General features: G+C 42.3%; 1 protein-coding gene across 2 annotated transcripts in view; it reads left to right on the plus strand.

The window, feature by feature from the left end:
• Positions 1–25,827, plus strand: part of STON2 (stonin 2) — a 569,996-nt gene that overhangs the window by 258,786 nt on the left and 285,383 nt on the right. The window contains exons 3-4 of one of the 2 annotated variants that reach the window (XM_069208355.1): positions 1,422–1,583; positions 1,697–1,934. In XM_069208355.1, coding sequence (XP_069064456.1) covers positions 1,847–1,934 — 88 coding nt within the window. In that variant the 5' untranslated portion in view covers positions 1,422–1,583; positions 1,697–1,846. The remainder of the gene's footprint in view (positions 1–1,421; positions 1,584–1,696; positions 1,935–25,827) is intronic. The other variant, XM_069208356.1, reaches the window with a different exon arrangement.

Raw genomic sequence — 25,827 nt, forward strand, 5'->3', positions numbered from 1 at the left:
TCATTTTGTGAAAAAAAAACTTTGTTATGTTATGTTGTAGGTGTTTATACTTTTGGCATTTACACAGCATCAAGGTGCTTCAAAATGTCACTGTTAGTTGTGGACACTGCTACGAGGTGATTTAGAATAAATGTATACATTAAAAAGTCATTGATTCAAAATGCATCGTTTGAGCGTTTTTAGGGTTTTATTGGTGAGGCATTTCACCTTCCTCATTTTTTTTTTAAAGTGTATTTCCCCACTTCCCCCACCATCACCCTGTGGCGCTGCTCTTTTTTGCTGCCTTTCTCTTTCACCTTTCTGATACTTTCCTCAATTCTCTCCATCAATTTCCAACATGGCTTCCCTACCTATTTCTATTTTTTAATTGGAGCACTTTTGCCCAATCTTTCCCATTTTCTGCCTCAAAACGCCAAGGGCCAGATGAACAAACATTAAGAATACCAATTTCCTTTTTGCGATTCTCTCTGATTCGCAATTGGGAAATAGGTATTCCTAATATATTAAACTCATTAAGGTTTAATTTCGGTATTGCCTGTGGGTTGCAAATCGACCTACCTCACCAATATAAATGAGGTAGGTCGCAGCTTGTGACCCTTTAGGAATCATAGCCATCACAAGGAAGGTGGCATGTCGAGCTCAACAGACCACTATGTCTGTGATTACTTTTTAATAAAGCAATCTTTTTATTTAATGCAGTCAGTTTTCCTTAAAGAAAAATGGGATGTATTTAAAAACAAAAAAATGAAACCTTGAAGTTTCATTTTTTACGAGTAGGCACTGGTCCATAGGACCACTACTGCCTGCTCTTAAAAAATATTATTATTCAGATTTGCAAAGGGGAAGGGATGGACCCTTTCTGCTTTGTGAATGGGTTACCACCAGTTTTTTTGTACTGCTGTTTTGTAGTCAGAATTCGGTTGCAAAACAGTAATACATACCATATTGATTCGGTATTTTAAAGGGACACCCTAAACACACCTCTTCCAAATACTGAATCGCAAATGCAAAATGCGATTCGGTAACAAATTGTACATTAGAAAAAGCATTTTTCCGGTTGCAAGCGGCCTGGTTCTGCGAATCGGGCCATTTAAAACCAGAAAAATGCTTTGTACATTTAACCCTAAATTCGTATGGTCAGTTAAATTCCCTTTGTACGATTATTTTTGTTAAATTTGAAAATACTTTTCTAAAGTTGTGGTCTATGAATCAGCAGTTTAACCAAACGTTCTATTTTATTTTGATCAAATGCTATAAATTATTCATGTAAGCTCTTATAGTTGTGTAATATCCACCTCCTTGTCTCTGTAATGAAGCTTGCAAAATACTAATTGCCATTGCTCACTATTATATATAATTTTGGTTCTGTGGTTATCTTTGGTAGGGTGGATAATGTATTTGTTTGGAACTTTACGTTACAGTATTGCGAATCTATGGAGGAGGATTACACATCGCAACTTGGAAGGTGGGTAAGAATTACCTGAAGGCTATCTTTGTGAATCCTTTTCCCTGGATCCCAAACAGCTTAAGGAGAAAACTGTTTCTAAAGCAATATCCTTGTTGAAATGTGATAATAGGCTTGGGTGAGAAAATAAATATTTTCTAGCAAATTTCAGAATACTAAACAAAATTAACATGATAGTCGTCTCAAAATAAATTCACACTGTTTTTGTTTATGTCATCTCCATATTACAAGTCTGACAGGTTGCCCACTGCAGTACAGCGATTAATGCTTGGCAAGAAAAATCTAAGGTAACTTCGTGGAGGCCTCAACTGTCATCAACAAGTCTCTCCTGTTCCTATATTGAAGCCATCCCCAAGAGAGGATGCACCAACCCCTGAGAGGATGACATCACTGGCTGGCACCATCGCCACCGCACAATCGGAGTGGGTTTCCTTCCAGGATGAGGAGCCCTTTACTGGCTCGCCTAGAGGTATTGTAAATGCTGACCATTGTCTAAAGTTATTGAGATTTATTGTCTGGATAGAATGGTGGCAAAATATAGGCTGAATTCGAGTCCCAAGATGGCTGCCAACATTTCCTGGTTGAAGTGTTGGCAGCCAATCAGAGCTCTGCATTTCCCTGCACGAGCTCATGATTATCTGCAAAGTCATTGCAGCCACAGGTACACAAATTTGGTTTACTTAATTTTCTCAACATTTACTGAACGGATTTACACAAAATAACAGAATCACAATCTGTGGAACAAAGATCCGTCAAACAGCGGCAAAGGTATAGGCAAGTCAAAAAACACTTTTCCTATGAAAACATGGTCCTAACTATAACTACCTACTGGCGACTGCCAGTAGGCACATATGTATATATATATATATATATATATATATATATATATATATATATATGCGCAAAATACAAGCAAGAACTCTGGGTCGTTCCCAAATTTAGGTGGAGAGCAGCTCCAATAAGGAGCACTCTACAACACCAGCGACACTCTAGATTTTCTTACCTCAAATGTCTGTTTATCTAGCAAAGTTATTAAGCATAGGATCAGCATAGTGCTGTCCACGCCGAGCTAAAAAAGAGACAAAGGGGGTCATTCCGACCCCGCGGGGGTCATTTCAACTTTCCCGCTGGGCCGGCAGGCGATCTCCAAAAGATCGCCCACCGGCCCAGCGGGAAAGCCCCTGCAAAGAGGAAGCCGGCTCCGAATGGAGCCGGCGGATTTGCAGGGGTGCGACGGGTGCAGTGGCACCCGTCGCGATTTTCACTGTCTGCTAAGCAGACAGTGAAAATCTTTGTGGGGCCCTGTTAGGGGGCCCCTGCATTGCCCATGCCAGTGGCATTGGCAGTGCAGGTGCCCCCAGGGGCCCCACGACACCCGTTCCCGCCAGCCTCTTCCTGGCGGTGTAAACCGCCAGGAACAGGCTGGCGGGAAGGGGGTCGGAATCCCCATGGCGGCGCTGCAAGCAGCGCCGCCATGGAGGATTCCCTGGGCCAGGGGAAAACCGGTAGGAAACCGCCGGTTCCCCTTTTCTGACCGCGGCTTTACCGTCGCGGTCAGAATGGCCCGGGAAGCACCGCCAGCCTGTTGGCGGTGCTTCCTCTGCCCTCCACCCTGGCGGTTTGAAACCGCCAGGGTCGGAATGAGGGCCAAAGTCTTTTGCCATTTGTACAGCAAAATCTTTAAGCATAGGATTGACAGTGTCATTCTGGCCGAGCTGCAAAATGACAAAAAGTCATTTACCACTCCAGGCACAGTATTACAGCTTTGGACTGGTCAAATACCATCCAAGCCAACCTGGAATGTGTAAAGCAATCCCTGAAACATGTTTCGCTCTCATTAGAGCTCTTCAGAGGGGTTTAGGTTTGTCCAGACACAAGGGAGCACCCAGTATAAACCAAAACAAGACCCTTTCAGGGTTAGAGTGACGCATAAATTATGCAAAATACAAGCGAGAACTCTGGGTAGTTCCCAAATTTAGGAAGAGAGCAGCTCCAAAAAGCATATATATATATATATATATATATATATATATATATATATATATATATATGTATATATATATAAAAACAAAAGTTATCTGGCCAGACGAAGCATCTTATCTTGCTGTGATTGAAAATAATGAGTCTCCGTCACTACACTTACTTGAAGTGAAGTTTTAATGAGCAAAAAAAACGCAACGCGTTTCGGAAACAAAGTTTTCCTTGTGAACAAAAAGTACAAAAAGGGGGAGACATAAATTTCACCTTCTGTCAGCTCAAAGTAGCCATAGTACAAAAATCCAAAACTAAATATACAAGGAATTTTGATGTCCAATAATAATGCACAAATAACATTTATTCTTATGTAAACTCATGCTACCCCAATTATTAGATGAGACAAAATATAGATCGGTAAACCAAAAGTTTTGTATATATATGTGGAAGTCTAGTGTCATTCTCAAAGAATAAAGAGAACATCAAAAATCAATACTCCCATTACGTAATTATTCATAACAAAATGTAATACAGGGGTATTGTAAAAAAAAGAGTCTCTTGAACATACTAATAGATAATAATCTTATCCAACATCAACAAACAAATCCCAGATAGCCTCACTTCACTAAATCATTCCAAATGGACATGGAGCTTCTCATCCATGTTCATCTCCATCAGAATAAGGGAACCTGTTTCTAAAATGAACTTTGAATCTAATCTTCTGAGAGAAGTCACCCTATCCCCACCTCTTGTGTTCCTCTGCATTGTCTCCAAACCAACAAATTTGTACTGCCCCCAATCCCCATCCCCCGGGCCTGGCCTTATATGCAAAGTGGAAAGGGGCCATGTGGCCCCCCATTCTTGAGCCATTAATGGCCCTAGGGACCCCATCCCTGGGGTCTGGCTGTGCAGTAAAAGGGGAGGAAGGTGTGCACCCTCCTCAGGCTGCTTTCAGCCCCAGGGACCCCTTCTCCTGGGGTCAATCAATATCTGTAAAAGGAGAGGGGGGGTCAGGCATCCCTTGAACTGGGCTTCATTTGGCTCAAGGGGCCTAGCCATATATGAGGCATTAATGGCCCTGGGGACCCCATCCCACAGGGCTGGCTCATATGCTATGTCCCAAGGTGCCTTCTCCCAGGATATAGCAATATCCCTGCATGCACCGGCGTGGACAGGGAAACCAGTGTTTGATCTTGCTGGGTGGCAGCAATTTCAAATCTCCAGCAAAGCGGGAGCAAACACGAAGTCTTATCCCACCAGGTAGGACCTTGAAAAATGCTTCCACCCCCTGCCGCCCATTGGGAGTGGACTTTAGATCTTTAGCTTCCACAAGATATGGGGAGTTGGCCAGGCCTCGGGTGTGGGGTTTCCGGGGCCAAAATCAGCCCAGTGAGGGGGACACATCTCCCCTCCACCATAAATATAGTGCCAGACCCTGAGAGATGGAGTCCCCAGGGCCATAATCAAACCTAGGATGGAGGGCATAAAATGTTTTACCGGGTCTCAGGAGATGGGATCCCTAGAGCCATAAGCAAGTTGAGGACAGTTGTCACTTGCCTCCTTCCCCCCAAAAATGCACTAGGTCCTGAGGATGACTCATCCAGGTCAAAAGCTGCCTGTGAAGGGGATCAACACTCCCCCTCCCCCCACAAAATGTGCTGGTCCTTGGAAGATGGGGTCCAGAGCCCAAAATAGACCCAGGGAGGGCAGGGTACCTTTGGGGGGGGCAAAGGGCCTGGTCAGGACCTGTGGCCAAACCCCTCCCATACCATGCATGTCCAAATGTGCTGTGGAGTGTGCGGTTGGCTGTATGCAGGTGGGTTCGCTGCAGGTCCTGGCAACCATGCACTGCTTATGACCTCACATAGTACATCACACATGACATGTTCTATGACATCATTTATGACATCACTGATGACTTCATTGATGACATCATCTAAGCTTCTTTTTTGCGCATTACTCCGCAACTTAGCATGGCATTAGAGGCATGAACGTAAGTACAAAATAGCTCAAAGTATTATGAAGTATCATTATTGCAATCACAGATAAAACTCCCTTAGATATAGCAAAGCAAGCATGTGTTTTGTGCAACACTGACCACATACGATACATTCATGGGTAGCCTAATTCACATTAACAATCAATCACAGATATACGGAGAAACCCTCATGCCACACAGTGTTTAATCTGTATACTACTGTTCAGAGAAAGCCAAGTTCCTCAGGATACTCAATGTCTGTTCCAAAAGTAATGCCCTATTACAGACAATCAATCAGTCAATCAGCGTATTTGTAGAGCGCACTACCACCCGTGAGGGTCTCAAGGCGCTGAGGGGGGGGAGGGTGCTGCTACTGCTCAAATAGGTGGGTTTTGAGCCACTTCATGAAAGTCAGTAGGTCTTGGGTCTGTCGTAGGGGCAAGGGAAGGGTGTTCCAGGTCTTGGCGCCGAGGTGGGAGAAGGATCTGCCTCCGGTAATCGCTCTTCGGATGAGGGAGACGGTGGCGAGGTTGGCTGAGCGGAGTTGGCAGGACGGGGTGTAGAAGGTGAGTCGTCTGTTGAGGTAGGCTGGGCCGGTGTTGTGGAGCGCCTTGTGTGCGTGAGTGAGGAACTTGAAGGTTATCCTTTAGTTGACGGGGAGCCAGTGTAGGTCTCTCAGAAGGGGAGTGATGTGGCTGTGGCGGTGGGCATCGAGGATCAGGCGTGTGGAGGCGGTTTGTATGCGTTGCAGTAGTTTGAGGAGTTTGGCCGGGGCTCCTGCGTAGAGGGTGTTTCCGTAGTCAAGTTTGCTGCTGACGAGGGCTTGGGTGACTGTTCTTCTTGTATCTGTGGGGATCCATCTGTAGATCTTGCGAAGCATGCGGAGGGTGTTGAAGCAGGTTGGGGAGACAGCGAAGACTTGCTTGGTAATGGAGAGTGTTGTGTCGAGGATGATGCCCAGGTTGCGTGCATGGTTGGTGGGTGTTGGGGCTGCTCCCAGAGCGGTCGGCCGCCAGGAGTCTTCCCAGGCTGAGGGGTTGGTGCGGAAGATGAGGACCTCCATCTTATTTGAGTTCAACTTCAGTTTGCTGTTCCTCATTCATTCGGCGACGGCCTTCCTTCCTTCGTGGAGGTTGGATTTGGCGGTGAAGGGGTCCTTGGTGAGGGAGAGGATCAGTTGGGTGTCCTCGGCGTAGGAGATGATGTTGAGGTTGTGCAGCCGGGCGACGCAAGCGAGCGGGGCCATGTAGACATTAAAAAGTGTAGGGCTGAGGGAAAAACCTTGGGGAATGCCGCAGATGATCTTGGAGGCTTCAGAGCAGAAAGGGGGGAGGCGGACGCTCTGGGTTCTGCCGGAGAGGAAGGAGGTGGTCCACTCCAGAGCTTTGTCCCGGATCCCTGTGTTGTGGCGGCGTGTGCGTAGGATGCGGTGGCAGACGGTGTCGAAGGCGGCCGAGAGGTCCAGGAGGATGAGGGCCGCGGTTTCGCCGTTGTCAATCAGGGCCCTGATGTCGTCGGTGGGGTCGATGAGGGCGGTTTCCGTACTGTGGTTGCTGCAGAACCCTGACTGGGATGGGTCCAGGATGTTGTTTGAGGTAGTGGATCAGTTGTCTGTTGACGATCCTCTCGATGACCTTGGCCGGAATGGGAGCAGGGATGTGGGGCGGACGTTCTTGAGGTCTCTCGGGTCCGCTGTGGGTTTCTTGAGTAGGTGTTTGATCTCAGCATGCTTCCAGCTCTCGGGGTAGGTCGCGGTCTCAAAGGAGATGTCTACATGGCCCCGCCATGCGGAGGTGGGGTACGATGGTGGCGCTTGCTTTGTTAAAGATGTGGTGCGGGCATGGGTCTGATGGAGATCCAGAGTGGATGGAGCCCATGGTTTTGATTGTGTTGTCCTTGTTTACGTTGGCCCAGATGAGCAGGGGGTCGTAGTTGAAAGTGAATGGTGAGTCTGAGGAGTCGGTGAATGGCGGGGTGGTCAGGCTGTGGAAGCTGTCCTGGATGTCTGTGATCTTGTGGTGGAAGAAGGCGGCGAGGGAGTTGCACAGGTCTTGTGAAGAAAGGATGTCATTTGTGCTGGAGCTGGGGTTGGAGAGTTCATTCACAAAGTTGAAGAGCTCCCTGCTGTTGTGTGCGTTGTTGTCCAGGCGGTCTTTGAAGGAGGTTTTCTTGGCAGATCTGATGAGGTGATGGCGTTCTTGAAGGCGGCATGGTTGTCCGGAGTATGTTCGTGGAGCCACTTTCTCTCGAGTTTCCGACAGATTTGCTTGGAGGCTTGAAGGTCCGAGGTGAACCAGCTGGCTCTCTTGTTGGCACTTCTGTTGGAAGGTTTATTGAGTGGGCTGAGAGTGTTGGCACAGTCGTCGATCCAGCGCCAGAGGTTGCAGGCTGTGAGGTCTGGATTGGTGGGTTCGGTGGGTGGTTTTCGGGCGAGGCTGGTGTTCAGCTGGTCTTGGCTGATTTTGCTCCAGTTGAGGCGGGGGATCTGTTGGGTGCGGTGGTACGTGGTGGGTTTCTGGAAGACAGATCAGGTGCTCAGACAGACAGCTCTTAACAGTATGAAATCCCCCACAGTTTCCAAACCTACATTGAGGAATGAAGTTGATATGAGTAGAACAATGGGTACTGTAAACAGTGTTAACTCTATGGAGTGAGTTTACACTATACGACACTGTTTGCAGACAGTGAAACTCTCATGAGGAATACCCCACATAGTATTTGAAAAGTATCTATTTAGAACAGTGTACACTCAAAAAATACACTATTTGCTTTAAAAAAAACAAAGACAGAAAGTATTAAAGATCATACTGCCTGCAGCCTTCAAGCTGTGGTGAAAACATTTCCATCTTTTGAAGCTAAACAACCACACGTACAAGGGTTAGTACCTGGTGCACACTGTCTTCTTTGTTATGTAGAAACTGTCATTCCTTCATTCTGTCTAATAACTCTAGGCTGCTTATAGTAGTTTGTATCTACTAGACATTTTGCACTATTGGAAACTTTTTATACTGAACCAAAAAACTGGTGTAGAACATAATGAACACAAGTCGTCAACTGTCATCAGCACACAGAGTTCAATATACAGGGAGTGCAGAATTATTAGGCAAGTAGTATTTTTGAGGATTAATTTTATTATTGAACAACAACCATGTTCTCAATGAACCCAAAAAACTCATTAATATCAAAGCTGAATATTTTTGGAAGTAGTTTGTAGTTTGTTTTTAGTTTTAGCTATGTTAGGGGGATATCTGTGTGTGCAGGTGACTATTACTGTGCATAATTATTAGGCAACTTAACAAAAAAAAATATATACCCATTTCAATTATTTATTATTACCAGTGAAACCAATATAACATCTCAACATTCACAAATATACATTTCTGACATTCAAAAACAAAACAAAAACAAATCAGTGACCAATATAGCCACCTTTCTTTGCAAGGACACTCAAAAGCCTGCCATCCATGGATTCTGTCAGTGTTTTGATCTGTTCACCATCAACATTGCGTGCAGCAGCAACCACAGCCTCCCAGACACTGTTCAGAGAGGTGTACTGTTTTCCCTCCTTGTAAATCTCACATTTGATGATGGACCACAGGTTCTCAATGGGGTTCAGATCAGGTGAACAAGGAGGCCATGTCATTAGATTTCCTTCTTTTATACCCTTTCTTGCCAGCCACGCTGTGGAGTACTTGGACGCGTGTGATGGAGCATTGTCCTGCATGAAAATCATGTTTTTCTTGAAGGATGCAGACTTCTTCCTGTACCACTGCTTGAAGAAGGTGTTTTCCAGGAACTGGCAGTAGGACTGGGAGTTGAGCTTGACTCCATCCTCAACCCGAAAAGGCCCCACAAGCTCATTTTTGATGATACCAGCCCAAACCAGTACTCCACCTCCACCTTGCTGGCGTCTGAGTCGGACTGGAGCTCTCTGCCCTTTACCAATCCAGCCACGGGCCCATCCATCTGGCCCATCAAGACTCACTCTCATTTCATCAGTCCATAAAACCTTAGAAAAATCAGTCTTGAGATATTTCTTGGCCCAGTCTTGACGTTTCAGCTTGTGTGTCTTGTTCAGTGGTGGTCGTCTTTCAGCCTTTCTTACCTTGGCCATGTCTCTGAGTATTGCACACCTTGTGCTTTTGGGCACTCCAGTGATGTTGCAGCTCTGAAATATGGCCAAACTGGTGGCAAGTGGCATCGTGGCAGCTGCACGCTTGACTTTTCTCAGTTCATGGGCAGTTATTTTGCGCCTTGGTTTTTCCACACGCTTCTTGCGACCCTGTTGACTATTTTGAATGAAACGCTTGATTGTTCGATGATCACGCTTCAGAAGCTTTGCAATTTTAAGAGTGCTACATCCCTCTGCAAGATATCTCACTATTTTTGACTTTTCTGAGCCTGTCAAGTCCTTCTTTTGACCCATTTTGCCAAAGGAAAGGAAGTTGCCTAATAATTATGCACACCTGATATAGGGTGTTGATGTCATTAGACCACACCCCTTCTCATTACAGAGATGCACATCACATAATATGCTTAATTGGTAGTAGGCTTTCGAGCCTATACAGCTTGGAGTAAGACAACATGCATAAAGAGGATGATGTGGTCAAAATACTCATTTGCCTAATAATTCTGCACTCCCTGTAAAGATTTATAACATGTTCAACAGCTTTACACACATGACATTTTAGAATCACATGCATTTTGTGGCATTTTGAAGACACGTTACACCCATTAGCTGGATAGAGACTGTGCAAAATTAGGTAGAAATGTAATATGGCAGTTACGGTCCACTATGAAAATGATAAAGTAAACTAGCACACTTATTGAATGATGTCATAAGTTATACCATAGAACATATCATGAGTGACGTAATATGTGAGGTCATAAGCAGTGCAGGGCAGGGATGAAAGTTATAGTTAGTTCTGCTAACTATAACTGGTGAATTTCTGCATTTTTCTTTTTTAGTTCAAAATGTTAATGTCAATGACTTATTCATCCTTTGACGAAGTTAACATTTTGATCTCAATAACCACAGAAATTCACCAGTTACAGTTAGCAGACTGCATGGTATTCCACTCTACCCCACCACATTGTACACCACTCCAATGTATGCTATTACACTCTAATCCACCCCACAATAGACCACCCCAGTCTAAACCACTCCACTGTACACAACTCCACTGTACCCTACTACCCTATACGCTATTACACTTTACGCCACTCTATTGTACTCTACTACACTATATTAAATTACACGCTATGCCACTCCACTGTTTGCCACTCTGCGCTGTGCTACTCCACTCTATGCAATCGCACTGTATGCCACTCCACTCTACATTACTGCTCTCTATGCCAATTCAGTGTACTGTCCTCCAATCTAGATAACTCCACTCAACAAAACTCTACTACACTCTATGCCACTCTACTAGATTCTACTCCACCCTATCCCAGTACACTCCACCCTCCCAATTTGCACTCAACTACACCCTACTGTACAACTCTCTACTTCACTCTATGACAGTTTCCAATACTGTATGACATAGCACTCCACTCTACTGTAAGAACACCTCTCCAGTTTATAAGTTTCCACCACTCAATGCTATGCCACTTCAGGGTATGTCACACCGCTCTACACTAATCAACTGTACCCTACCTCACTCTATGCTACTTCACTGTACTCCACTCCACGCTATTCCACCCTATGCTATTTTACATTATGCTACTTCACTTTATGGTAATCCACTCTTAGCCACTACAGTGTGCGCTATTCCACTCTACGCTGCTCTTTGTATGCACTCCTCCACTCTATATAACTCCACTTTATAAATGTCTACCACACTTCATGGTACTATATGACTCTACTCCACTCAATCCCCATACACTTCACTGTCAAGCTCTATACTACTCTATGCCTGTACACTCCAATGTACAACATTGTATTCCACTATACAAAACTTTTCTATACAGCACAGCACTCCACTCTACTGTACAAGACCCCACTCCAGTTTATAACAGTTTATTACCTACACTATGCCAGTACCCTTCAATCCATGCCACTCTACTCTACGACACAGATATACACTGTATTGTCCTTTACTCCACACCATGTTACACCACTCCACTTGACCCTACTCCACTGTATGATATTTTACCTCACTCTACACTACTATACAACAATCCACTCTATGCAGCTCCACATTTTTCCATATTACAGTAGACTATGCAATTACACTTTATAACACACTACTGCATTTTATGCCACTCTCTGACATTTTACTCGTATGCTTACCTCTTCATTCCACTGTACAAGACTGTGTTATACTATATGCCACTGTTCAACACTCTACTCCACTCTACTCTATGGTACTCTAGTCCACTATGTGACACTGAATGCAACTTGCATGCCACTGCACCCCACTTTATCCCATTCTACTCTGACAGTTCTACTCTACACCACTCAATGCCATTTTACTCTATAACACTGTATGCTAATCCACTTTACCACCCTCTTTAACACCGTACTATACTGGACACAACTCTACAAAAATCACCTAGACTGTTTGCCCCTTTACTCCACTGTAGACTGCATCGGTTTCCAATACTGTATGACACCCTACTACACTCTACTGTACAATATGGTACTTCAATTTATGACACTTTACTCAACTGTATGCTACGCCACTCCACTCTACCGCACTCCATGCGACTAAATTCCATAACATGCCACTCCACTCTATGACACTTTACTCCACTTTACACGATTCCACTCCAGTGTACTCTACTCCACTATACTCCACTCTAGAACACTTTATCACACTCAACACTATTGTACTATACCCCACTCTACGCTGCTTCACTGTCTGACACCCTTGTCTAATATATGCAACTCTACTCACACAGTACTACACTGTATGAAACTCAACAACACACCACTCAACTTCTCTCTATGATATGCCACTCCACTATATGACACAGCACTCCACTCTACGATACTGTCCTCCACTGTACTCTATGACACTCCACTTGACAATAGTCCACTCTATGACACTCTACTTTACCATATCCCACTCTAAAACTCTATACCCCTATCTATGACAGTCTACAATACCCTACTCTGCTGTTCAACATGCCACTCCACTGTACAACTCGCTGCTCCAGTCTATGATACTTGGCTCCACTATATGAGACACCATGCCACTACACTATATAAAACTTTACTACACAGTACGGTATGCTACTGCACTCTACTCAATACTATTCCAGTCTTCAATGCTCCAGCCTATGACAATAGACTTTACAACACTATCCTCCACTGTACTGTACAACACTCCACATAAGAACTCTCCCCTTGCTGCACTGGACTCTACATATTTTTTATAAAAAAAGAACTGTTGGCTAAAGCTTAGTTATAGTTAGGAAAACTTATTTACCCTATACAAACCGAGTTTAAACTGCACAAACTTTAAACATTCTAAAGTTATAGTTATACCTTTCATTTACAATGTATACACCACCTTCAAATTATTATAAGTAGCAGACCTTGTTACACACTCTTTTCAGCTCGCTAACCAGATAACACTAACTATAACTCCCCGTTCTACCATGCACTACATTTTCACAATCATGCTCCACTGTACGACACAACACTGTAAGAGACTCTCCACCACTCTACTGCACGACACTACACTCGCTAGCACTGAACTATATGACACTTTACTCCACTCTATGCCACTACACTGTACAGCACTCTGCTACACTCTATACCAGTGTACGACACTCTACTTACTGACACGCCACTCCACCACACTCCATTTCATGATACTCCAGTCGATGAGACTCCACTGTACAAAACTGAGCTCTACTATTTGAAACGCCACAACACCTTACAACACGCCACTCCACTCTGCAGTACTACACTCAACTCCACTATACAACATGCCACACCACTCTACTGTATGACACTTTATTCCACTGTACACTACGTCACTCCATTCTACTTGACTTCACTCTATTCCACTCTATAATACTCCACTCTACTGCACTAGACTCTATGACACTCTCCTTCACTGTTCTGTACTACGCTCAAGTTAACAACACTCCAATCAATACACTTAAAACTGCGATTTGAAACAGATTTTAGTTAAAAAATAAAATCTATTAACATACAATGAAAAAACACAAAGATTAAGGATAATTTATAGTTAGAAATACGTCATGTATTCTTTCTATACAAACCCAACTTAAAATACACAAACATTAAAGATTGTAAAGCTATACTTAAAATTTAAATTAATAATTTACTCACCACATTCAAATTGCTATAAGCCATGCACCTCCGAACACAGTCTTGTCACTTCACTTGCCACGGTATATTAACTATAACTCATGCTTTCTCTATGCCATGCTTACTACATCACTTATAGCATGTGAAATCATAGCATTCATAACAACACTTATAACTTCTCCGATAAAATTACTTGTCACAACAGAGTGCATGGTAGAATGGCGAGTTACTGTTGTCTGGTTAGTGAGCTGAAAAGAGAGTTTAACAAGGTCAACTACTTATAATAATTTGAAGGTAGTGGATAAATTGTAAATGAAAGTTATATCTTTAACTTTAGAATTTTTAAACTTTGTGTCATTTAAACTTCGTGTGTTTAGGGAAAATAGGTTTTCCTAACAGTAAGTCGCTTTAATCTTTGCTTTTTTTCATTGAATATATACATCTCTTCAATGAAAAAAACAAAGGTTAAAGAGACGTAATAGTTAGGTGAATGTGTAAGATAAAAAATGCCATATTAAACATACAAAATCACTGAAATTCACCAGTTATAGTTATCTCAAGTAACTACAACTTGCTCCCTCGGGTAGCTAGAATTTTCACCTCCCCCTCTTGGGCTGTGAAAAGATGGTGTCCCAGGTGGTGGGCACCCTAGAAGACCGTCCCTGATCCATCATTGGGAATGGGGACACTATGCCCATTAGATAGCTGTGGGAGGGGGAGGCGCACAGACCCCATCCCCATCTAGTGGTTTTCGGCTCCAGGGGAATGGAGTTCCCAGGGGCTCTTCAGGCTCGGAGGCTGAAGTGTGACCTCCCCAACCCTTTATTAAAATGACAACCCTGGTCGATGGGGTCCACAGGGTCTCTTCAGGTTTAGGGAGGGGAGCCATGGTCCACCCTTCTAATGACAATCTCGGCCCTGGAGGATGGGGTACCCAGAGCTTCTTATAGGGGGCCACACGCTTCTCCTCTTTATTTATGACAAGGCCCTGGCAGAATGTGGTTCCCAGGGCCTTTTTAGGCTGAGGGAGGGGGGCCACATGCCCCCCTCCCCTCCAAGACAATATCCTCCTTGGGGGGGGGGGTCCCTGGGGCATCTTTGAGGTTTGGGGGAGGGGGATGCACGCCCCTCTTTATAGAAAATGCAACGCCACCCCAAAGCCCCAGCCCAACCCCAAGGAATTTTTTTCACATGTGCATTTTTTTAATTTCACTGTGGATTTGTAGATCCTCCAGAAATTTGTGGCAAAATTAAAAAAAAAGAACATTTTTGGCCTCAGATGGGGTCCAGACCTTGGGAGGCAAGATATTCATTCCCTGCCCCGAATATCTTTTTTTTTACTTGAGTCCCAAGCCCTAAGACAGCTTCCGTGGTGGCAGTCAATCAGATCTCAGCAGAAGATAGGTTGGCTCCACAGATCCTTCACGGTGTGGAGCTGAGGTTAAAATCTTTTTGGGGAAAGTTTCATGAAGATTTGTCAAACTGGCACTGCTAAATTTCAATATTAACATAACTATTAATCATAATACTATTGCAAGTGCTACAATTCTGACTACTTGAGGCCACCCAAAGGCACAAGAAAGGCCTGGACTTGGTGTTATTATCCATTCTTAATGTATTTTATTTGTTAAACAATATGCTGATGTTTTCAGTTCAAAAGTTGACAAACAGTGCCACTATGTGGTGAACTGTCATAAGACCTGGTGTTGACAAATTAGTACTGACAAATACCATCTCAAATTGAGCACAGGTTTTCCTTCTAGCACTTGCTTCACTCTAACAAAGAAGACCGCTGTGATACTTAGACACATTTCTCTCAGTGCGTGTGTCAAGCAGGATTTGTAAAGCACAGCTAATCACCCGCAAGGCTACCGGCGGGTCAGGTAGCTTATTTGAACTGCCAGGTTGTGAGGGCCTTACGGAATTCCAAGTGTGAGGTGAGGGTCTGAAGTTGCATAGGAAGGCAGTTCCAGATTTTTGCTGCTATGTGGGAAAAGAATCATCCTCTGTTTCTGCTTTGGTGGATTCAAGGGGTGTGGGCAAATGATAGGGAGGAGGACGGTAGTTTTCTTGACAGTTGGTGGAATTTCAGGCGGTGGTTAATGTAAGCAGATCTTTGGTTGTGTATAGCCTTGTGTGCATGGGCCGGCAACTTGAATTGTCATGTCCTCTGCACAAGGAGCCAGTGGAGTTGGCTGAGGTCTGAGGTGATGAGGGATCATTGGGGAAGGTCGAGGACAAGTCTGGCTGTGGCATTCTGTATGGTCTCAAGCCTTTGTAGGAGGTGTGTGCAATTGCTACATAGAGGGTGTTGCTGTAGTCCAGTCGGCTGGTGATGCGAGCCTGAGTCACTGTGCTTCTCGTGTGCAGGGTTAGTCACTTGAAGATCCTGTGTAACATACGCAGTGTGAAGAAGCAGGCGGAGGAGATGGCGTTGATCTGTGTTTTCATAGTGAGTCTGTTGTCAATTATTCCAAAGTTTCTGGCATTTTCAGAGGACCCTAGTTCTTAGTGCCACCAGAAATTGTTCCATGTGCTGCTGCTCTTACCGAAGATCAGAACTTCAGACTTGCCTGTATTCAGCTGAAGGCAGTTGTCTTTCATTCAGTTAGTGATGTTTATCAAGCATTTATGAAAGTTTTGGTGGTGGTGGGGTTTTCGGTGAGTGAGAAGATGAGTTATGTGTTGTCTGCATAAGAGATTATATTGAGACTGTGGGATCTGACGATGCTGGCTAGCAGGGTCATATATGCGTTGAAAAGTGTGGGGCTGAGGGATGATACTTGGATGAAACAGTGGGTAATATCTTAGGGTTCGGAGGTGAAAGGAGGTAGGTGGACACTCTGGGTTGTCCCAGTGAGGAAGGAGGTTACGACATGCTTTACAGTGCCCACAGGGAAAGAAACCCTGTAAGCCATGTTGTCTGAGTTGTAACCTAGTGGTAATATCATTAGATCTTAACATATCCTGTAAGCTACGACCTCTTCTGTACGTAATCTGAGGTCTATTTAGTATTGAATCCCCAATAACGGGGTCACTTTTCAGTATCTTCCAATTTTTTGTAATGATATTCTTAATTTGTTTTGTATCATCACTGAAAGTCATAATAAGTCTAGTGTCATCATTGTCATCCATTTTTTGTTTGGGAGTATTGTCAAATAAAATATCAGTTCTTTTTGTTCCCTTGATTTTATCAATTGCTTTTTTGATAACACAATCAGGGTATCCCCGCTGTTTAAATCTCGTAATTATCTCTTTCTGCTCAATTTCAAAGGCTTCATTGGTCCTGCTAACTCTTTTAGCCCTTAGCAGCTCTCCATAGGGGATACTCCACTTTACATTTTCTGGGTGTCCACTTGAAGCATGTAATAAACTGTTGCCTGCTGTGCACTTGCAGAAGAGTTCAGTATCAACCTTGTGTTCATCAATCTTTATAAGAGTATCCAAAAACTCAATTGAAGACCTACTCACTTTATACATCAAACCTATATTCAAATCATTATTGTTTAATTTATAAACAAAATGAGAAGCTTCTTCCTCAGAGCCTTTCCAAATAATGAAAAGATCGTCAATATATCTTAACCATAAGATTGCCTGACTAGTTTCTGGATATTTTTCTTCATCTTTAAAGATATTCTCTTCCCACCAGCCTAAACAGAGGCAGGCGAAACTCGGAGCAAAGCACGTGCCCATCGCAGTCCCAAGGATCTGCTGGTAAAGGACCCCATTGAACAAAAATAAATTATTCATCAAGCAATATCTTATCATATCTATTATCATTCCAGTATGTGCCAGATATTTAAGTGATCTAGCATCTAAAAAGTGTCTGCAGGCTGCAATACCTTTTTCATGGTCGATAATAGTATACAGGAAATTGACATCCAAAGTTAATAATAGGAAATCATCTTCCCATACAATTCCTTCAAGCTTACCCAGAAAATCCTTAGTGTCACGGACATACGATGGGAGATTGACAACAAATTCCCTCAAAAAGTAATCAACATATTTGGAGACATTTTCCAATACACTACCATATGAGGATACTATAGGTCTTCCTGGTGGATTGGTCCTAGTTTTGTGAATCTTAGGAAGAATATACAGTACCGGTAGTTTGGGAAAGTCTCTTTTTAGAAAACAGTACTCTTCCCATAATAGTAAGCCCTTGTCTTTCCATTCCATGAGTAGCTGCCAAATCCCCACAATGATATTGGTGTAAGTTTCTTTGGTGGTAACCTTATAGAAATGTGTGTTATTAAGTTGACGCATAACTTCCTTAATGCACTTTTGTTTCTCCATAAGTACTATATTGCCGCCCTTATCCGCAGGGCAGACAATTGTGTCTGTATCACTTGCCAAAGTTGTAATTAATTTTTTTTGCGATTGTGTTAAATTATAGTTACATTTGGATTTAAACCATGTTTTATGGCGAAATTGGATCAAATCTTTTACCACCAAATCATAGAATGTATCGATATTATCGTGGTTCATGATAGGAAAGAATGTAGATCTCGGTTTAAAGCCAGTGGGAACAGATAAATCATACGTAATATTGAAATCATCAAGGATTTGATAAACATTCCTAGTTGTGGTAGAGTCTACAACATTGTTCTCCAATTCATACAATGCAATCAAAGAGCCCACATCACTAATATTAAGCACATCATGGGAAACATCCCTATGGGAACCTGCAACCCCCACGTCGGGGGAAATCTTTTGTTTAAACCACTTTCTCAACTTCAGTTTTCTAATAAATTTAAAAAAGTCAATCCTAGTCTCAGCATAGTTAAAACGTTCTGTAGGGCAGAAAGAGAGGCCTAAGCATAATGTAGATTTATCACTATCATATAACACAAAGTTGGATACATTCACAATAGTTTTATTCACCATATTTTCATCCATTATGTTTGTAGGTTGGAGCTTCTTGTTGTTTTTCCCACTTGCCCCATGTCGAAATTTGTTCTTGTTACGATTTCTGACTCTCTCTCGCCTCTTCTGATTCCGCCCCGTCTTCCTCTTCGGCCTGCTGCCCTGCCTTTGTAATTGGAGCTCTGTCCATGTTGGTTCTTGGATACCTGCCTGCTGCGTCGCAGCAGGCGATATTCGTCTAAAAAAGTTGCGGGTTTGTTGGTGACTTCTTCAATAGATTTCTCACTCTCAGTAGAACTGGGGGTATCGGATTCCTTTGCACTTTCCACATCGGTTTCCAAGGAAGATTGTCTCTCCTCCATAGGAAGACAAACAAGGGATGATTTGTATATGTGATCATATTTCCTGTTGAAAGTAAAAATTCTTCCGCTTTCATAGTACCCTATGTCTCTATGAAGTTTTTGTTGTTTTTTAATTTTGATTTCCTCCTCATATTTCTTCAATCTAGTATTCATTGTCTCCATAAATTGTAATATTACTTCCTTTTCAGGCTGTGAGTCCAAATCATCTTTTATTCTCTTGATATCCCCTAATAAGATTTTCCGGTCCTACCACGCATATTTTATAAGTATCTGAAGCATATGTCTGGATCTCAAAGCTGAATTTTCTGCCCATTCCTTTAACATCTCAGGGTTGGGTGTCTCATATGATGGTGTAATAAAAATGCGTAGGCCCCTTGGAACCATCTGTTGATCTACATAATTTTGCAAAGATGTAGCATCCCACCATTTGGACATTTCAGCTTTGCTCAATTTCTCCAATTTCTGTAGCGTAGCATTTAAATCATTGTTACTTTCCTGACAATGTATGTAAGGACTCTTCCTAATTATATCCTTGGAAAATAATGTTTGTGCTGCCAACCACCTCTCATTCCCTATATCATCATCCATTATACAGAATTACTGCAATGAATAAGATCAAAAATGAAAAACACAAATGCCGTGAATCCCCTAGGAAGGTTCCTAGTTCCCCTTGCCTAAATGAGCCAGAAAAATACTAATATAGCTGTATTGAAAGTCAATATAAGTTGTGACTGTATTATAAGATAAGAAAAACAGCGAGGAGAGTCACATACCTCGAAAATACATATGAGTCCTTCCAAGTCCATCCGACATCAGTAGAAAGTAAAATCACATGTGTATACAGTCTACATTCACCGATGTTAGGAAGGCGGTCAAACCAAGCAAACCTCTCCGAAAAGAAAAAAGAAGAAGAAAAACGGGTCTTAAGAATATATGCCCGTTTCACACTCCTCCACGTACAACCGTGGCTAGAGTGCTGCTCCGGAGGACATTAACCACGAGGAAGCCCATTACATGTCTATATATATATATGGTCATATGATTGTATAAATATAAAATTGTATAGTTATATATTTGTATATTTGTATATTTATATATTTATATATATTTATTTATTTATTGATATATTTGACAATTGTGTGTACTGGTACAGATCTTATCAGCTGTTATAACCCAGACGTAATAATATTTATGAGGATGTAATTTTAGGTTTTCTATCTTGTATCTGGTATCTGCTGTTTGTCTTATTTATATGTCTATGAATGAATAGTATTTAATAATGGTGGATTGGTGGTGAATATCACGTGACCAAGGCTGCAGTGTCAGCCGAAACGCGTTGTGCTTTTATTAAACATGTTTTTCACTTTTCCTGAATCCTGTGCTTGCTGTTCTTATTTTTTGTTTTCGTTGGATTTATATTTACCGGCTTGCTCGTGCCGGTCTCAGCACCACCTCTCTTGGGCCACATGCGTTCATTTCGAGCATTTTCAGTTTGTTATATTACGAAGAACTCCGAGGCCGGCCGCCAGAAATAGACGCTGTATTTTCATTGACTTTCCCCTTAATCGCCAGCACTTTTCCTGACTTCGGTGTTTGGTAAACAGACGCAGCTTTTGTATCCGCGTTTGTTTGAAGTATTGTACTTTCTACCCTGTGGCTGGGCAGCGCCTCTTGGTGATTTGCCGATATTTTGGATAACACTGTGGGTGACTGTTTGGATTCCTTCGGTCCTCTGCCTATGCGGTTGCTGAGCTCCAGTGTGATTTACTCCAGCAGTTTTCATCCGTGGCGTTATGACTGGGCTTCGTCGTGGTTAATGTCCTCCGGAGCTGCACTCTAGCCACGGTTGTACGTTGAGGAGTGTGAAACGGGCATATATTCTTAAGACCCGTTTTTCTACTTCTTTTTTCTTTTCGGAGCAGTTTGCTTGGTTTGACCGCCTTCCTAACATCGGTGAATGTAGACTGTATACACATGTGATTTTACTTTCTACTGATGTCGGATGTACTTGGAAGGACTCATATGTATTTTCGAGGTATGTGACTCTCCTCGCTGTTTTTCTTATCTTATAATACAGTAACAACTTATATTGACTTTCAATACAGCCATATTAATATTTTTCTGGCTCATTTAGGCAAGGGGAACTAGGAACCTTCCTAGGGGATTCACGGCATTTGTGTTTTTCATTTTTGAACTTATTCATTGCAGTAATTCTGTATAATGGATGATGACATAGAGAATGAGAGGCGGTTGGCAGCACAAACATTATTTTCCAAGGATATAATTAGGAAGAGTCCTTACATACATTGTCAGGAAAGTAACAATGATTTAAATGCTACGCTACAGAAATTGGAGAAATTGAGCAAAGCTGAAATATCCAAATGGTGGGATGCTACATCTTTGCAAAATTATGTTGATCAACAGATGGTTCCAAGGGGCCTACGCATTTTTATTACACCATCATATGAGACACCCAACCCTGAGATGTTAAAGGAATGGGCAGAAAATTCAGCTTTGAGCTCCATACATATGCTTCAGATACTTATAAAATATGCGTGGCAGGACCGGAAAATCTTATTAGGGGATATCAAGAGAATAAAAGATGATTTGGACTCATGGTCTGAAAAGGAAGTAATATTAAAATTTATGGAGACAATGAATACTAGATTGAAGAAATATGAGGAGGAAATCAAAATAAAAAAACAACAAAAACTTCATAGAGACATAGGGGACTATGAAAGCGGAGGAATTTTGACTTTCAACAGGAAATATGATCACTTATACAAATCATCCCTTGTTTGTCTTCCTATGGAGGAGAGACAATCTTCCTTGGAAACCGATGTGGAAAGTGCAAAGGAATCCGATACCCCCAGTTCTACTGAGAGTGAGAAATCTATTGAAGAAGTCACCAACAAACCAGCAACTTTTTTAGACGAATATCGCCTGCTGCGACGCGGCAGGCAGGTACCCAAGAACCAACATGAACAGAGCTCCAATTACAAAGGCAGGGCAGCAGGCCGAAGAGGAAGACGGGGCGGAATCAGAAGAGGCGAGAGAGAGTCAGAAATCGTAACAAGAACAAATTTCGACAATGGGGCAAGTGGGAAAAACAACAAGAAGCTCCAACCTACAAACACAATGGATGAAAATATGGTGAATAAAACTATTGTGAATTTATCCAACTTTGTGTTATCTGATAGTGATAAATCTACATTATGCTTAGGCCTCTCTTTCTGCCTTACAGAACATTTTAACTATGCTGAGACTAGGATTGACTTTTTTAAATTTATTACAAAACTGAAGTTGAGAAAGTGGTTTAAACAAAAGAATTCCCCCGACGTGGGAGTTGGAGGTTCCCATAGGGATGTTTCCCATGATGTGCTTAATATTAGTGATGTGGACTCTTTGATTGCATTATATGAATTGGAGAACAATGTTGTAGACTCTACCACAACTAGGAATGTTTATCAAATCCTTGATGATTTAAATATTACGTATGATTTATCTGTTCCCACTGGCTTTAAACCGAGATCTACATTCTTTCCTATCATGAACCACGATAATATCGATACATTCTATGATTTGGTGGTAAAAGATTTGATCCAATTTCGCCATAATACATGGTTTAAATCCAAATGTAAATATAATTTAACACAATCGCAAAAAAAACTCATTACAACTTTGGCAAGTGATACAGACACAATTGTCTGCCCTGCGGATAGGGGCGGCAATATAGTACTTATGGAGAAACAAAAGTACATTAAGGAAGTTATGTGTCAACTTAATAACACACATTTCTATAAGGTTACCACCAAAGAAACTTACACCAATAGCATTGTGGGGATTTGGCAGCTACTCATGGAATGGAAAGACAAAGGCTTACTATTATGGGAAGAGTACTGTTTTCTAAAAAGAGACTTTCCCAAACTACCGGTACTGTATATTCTTCCTAAGATTCACAAAAATAGGACCAATCCACCAGGAAGACCTATAGTATCCTCATGTGGTAGTGTATTGGAAAATGTCTCCTATTATGTTGATTACTTTTTGAGGGAATTTGTTGTCAATCTCCCATCGTATGTCCGTGACACTAGGATTTTCTGGGTAAGCTTGAAGGAATTGTATGGGAAGATGATTTCCTATTATTAACTTTGGATGTCAATTGCCTGTATACTATTATCGACCATGAAAAAGGTATTGCAGCCTGCAGACACTTTTTAGATGCTAGATCACTTAAATATCTGGCACATACTGGAATGATAATAGATATGATAAGATATTGCTTGTTGAATAATTTATTTTTGTTCAATGGGGTCCTTTACCAGCAGATCCTTGGGACTGCGATGGGTACGTGCTTTGCTCCGAGTTTCGCCTGCCTCTTTTTAGGCTGGTGGGAAGAGAATATCTTTAAAGATGAAGAAAAATATCCAGAAACTAGTCAGGCAATCTTATGGTTAAGATATATTGACGATCTTTTCATTATTTGGAAAGGCTCTGAGGAAGAAGCTTCTCATTTTGTTTATAAATTAAACAATAATGATTTGAATATAGGTTTGACGTATAAAATGAGTAGGTCTTCAATTGAGTTTTTGGATACTCTTATAAAGATTGATGAACACAAGGTTGATACTGAACTCTTCCGCAAGTGCACAGCAGGCAACAGTTTATTACATGCTTCAAGTGGACACCCAGAAAATGTAAAGTGGAGTATCCCCTATGGAGAGCTGCTAAGGGCTAAAAGAGTTAGCAGCACCAATGAAGCCTTTGAAATTGAGCAGAAAGAGATGATTACGAGATTTAAACAGCGGGGATACCCTGATTGGGTTATCAAAAAAGCAATTGATAAAATCAAGGGAACAAAAAGAACTGATATTTTATTTGACAATACTCCCAAACAAAAAATGGATGACAATGATGACACTAGACTTATTATGACTTTCAGTGATGATACAAAACAAATTAAGAATATCATTACAAAAAATTGGAAGATACTGAAAAGTGACCCCGTTATTGGGGATTCAATACTAAATAGACCTCAGATTACATACAGAAGAGGTCGTAGCTTACAGGATATGTTAAGATCTAATCATATTACCACTAGGTTACAACTCAGACAACATGGCTTACAGGGTTTCTTTCCCTGTGGGCACTGTAAAGCATGTCGTAACAGTGTTATGCGCAAACAATATGCACTATGCAAACCCGGTAAAAACAGGTTAATTAATCAGTTTATAACATGCAGTACCCCATTTGTGATCTACATATTGGAGTGCCCCTGCCAAAGATGGTATGTTGGGAGTACTAAACATAGGGGGTCATTCTAATCTTGGCGGGCGGCTCCCGCCGCCCGCCAAGCGGGAACTGCCAGAAGACCGTACCGCGGTCAAAAGACCGCGGCGGTCATTCTGAGTTTCCCGCTGGGCTGGCGGGCGACCGCCAGAAGGCCGCCCGCCCAGCGGGAAACCCCCTTCCACGAGGATGCCGGCTCCGAATGGAGCCGGTGGAGTGGAAAGGGTGCGACGGGTGCGGTTGCACCCGTTGCGATTTTCAGTGTCTGCTATGCAGACACTGAAAATCTTTGTGGGGCCCTGTTAGGGGACCCCTGCAGTGCCCATGCCATTGGCATGGGCACTGCAGGGGCCCCCAGGGGCCCCACGACACCCGTTCCCGCCAGCCAGGTTCTGGCGGGAAGGGGGTCGGAATCCCAGGCAGCGCCGCCATGGAGGATTCTTCAGGCCAGGGGAAAACCGGCGGGAAACCGCCGGTTTCCCTTTTCTGACCGCGGCTTTACCGCCGCGGTCAGAATTGGCCTGGATGCACCGCCAGCCTGTTGGCGGTGCATCCGCGGTCCCCGGCCCTGGCGGTCTATGACCGCCAGGGTCGGAATGACCCCCATAGTGTTAAGAAACGGATTTTGGAACACATGCGTGCAATAACTTCAGTCGATGATCATTATCCAGTAGCTAGGCACTTTAAAGAAAAACATAACTCTGATTGGACCCAGTTGTCTTACTTTGGCATTGAACATGTCCCTCCATTCCATAGAGGGGGTAATAGGGAACTTACATTGGGGAAAAAAGAGTCTAAATACATTTTAGACTTGGAGACTAAGATACCCAAAGGATTGAAAATTGGGGAAGAATTGAATACCCATTTATATGATAATTGAAAAACAATCACAACAGGGTATAATTATGCGCAGTGATTACCATCAATGAATTCATAAGAAAATAAAAGTATTCAAAAGAACGTAAACCCCTTTTTTTTAAGCCAATAGACTGTGTATATAGGAGATGCTTTTCTCAGTCCTTTCAATTTCTGTAATTAGTATGATTTTTATGATAATGTTTTTTAGTAGTTGATTAGATTGGGGGAGATATGGTCATTTATTAAATGTATTTATTTATTTATTTATATGTCTTTCAGATTTAATGGGTCGGATGGAATTAATGCTGATTTCCACTTGCCCCCGCTCTCTTTCACATTGCACGTCATTGGGTGTTGTCAGTGCAGATTATGAGATATGAAAATGTTTAATAGAATTCCTTTTATATAGTTGGTCTGTCCCATTAATATTAATTGTGCAAGAAGCGAAATAGGGGTGTTACTATCGCAGTCAGTGTGGTTAAGGTTTAATTATTTGAATTATTCTTTACATCACGTGATTTTGTTCACCGTTGGGCTTATAAGTGACAATATTTTATTATGATATATTAGTCTGGTGGACTGCCATTATATGGTATGATTTTTCCTTCCGCCTCTGCCTGTTAGTTCACCCCATTACATGTCTATATATATGGTCATATGATTGTATAAATATAAAATTGTATAGTTATATATTTGTATATTTATATACTTATATATTTATTTATATATATTTATTTATTTATTGATA

This window comes from Pleurodeles waltl, chromosome 9 (assembly GCF_031143425.1).
Source record: "Pleurodeles waltl isolate 20211129_DDA chromosome 9, aPleWal1.hap1.20221129, whole genome shotgun sequence".
NCBI classification, from domain to species: Eukaryota; Metazoa; Chordata; class Amphibia; order Caudata; family Salamandridae; genus Pleurodeles; species Pleurodeles waltl.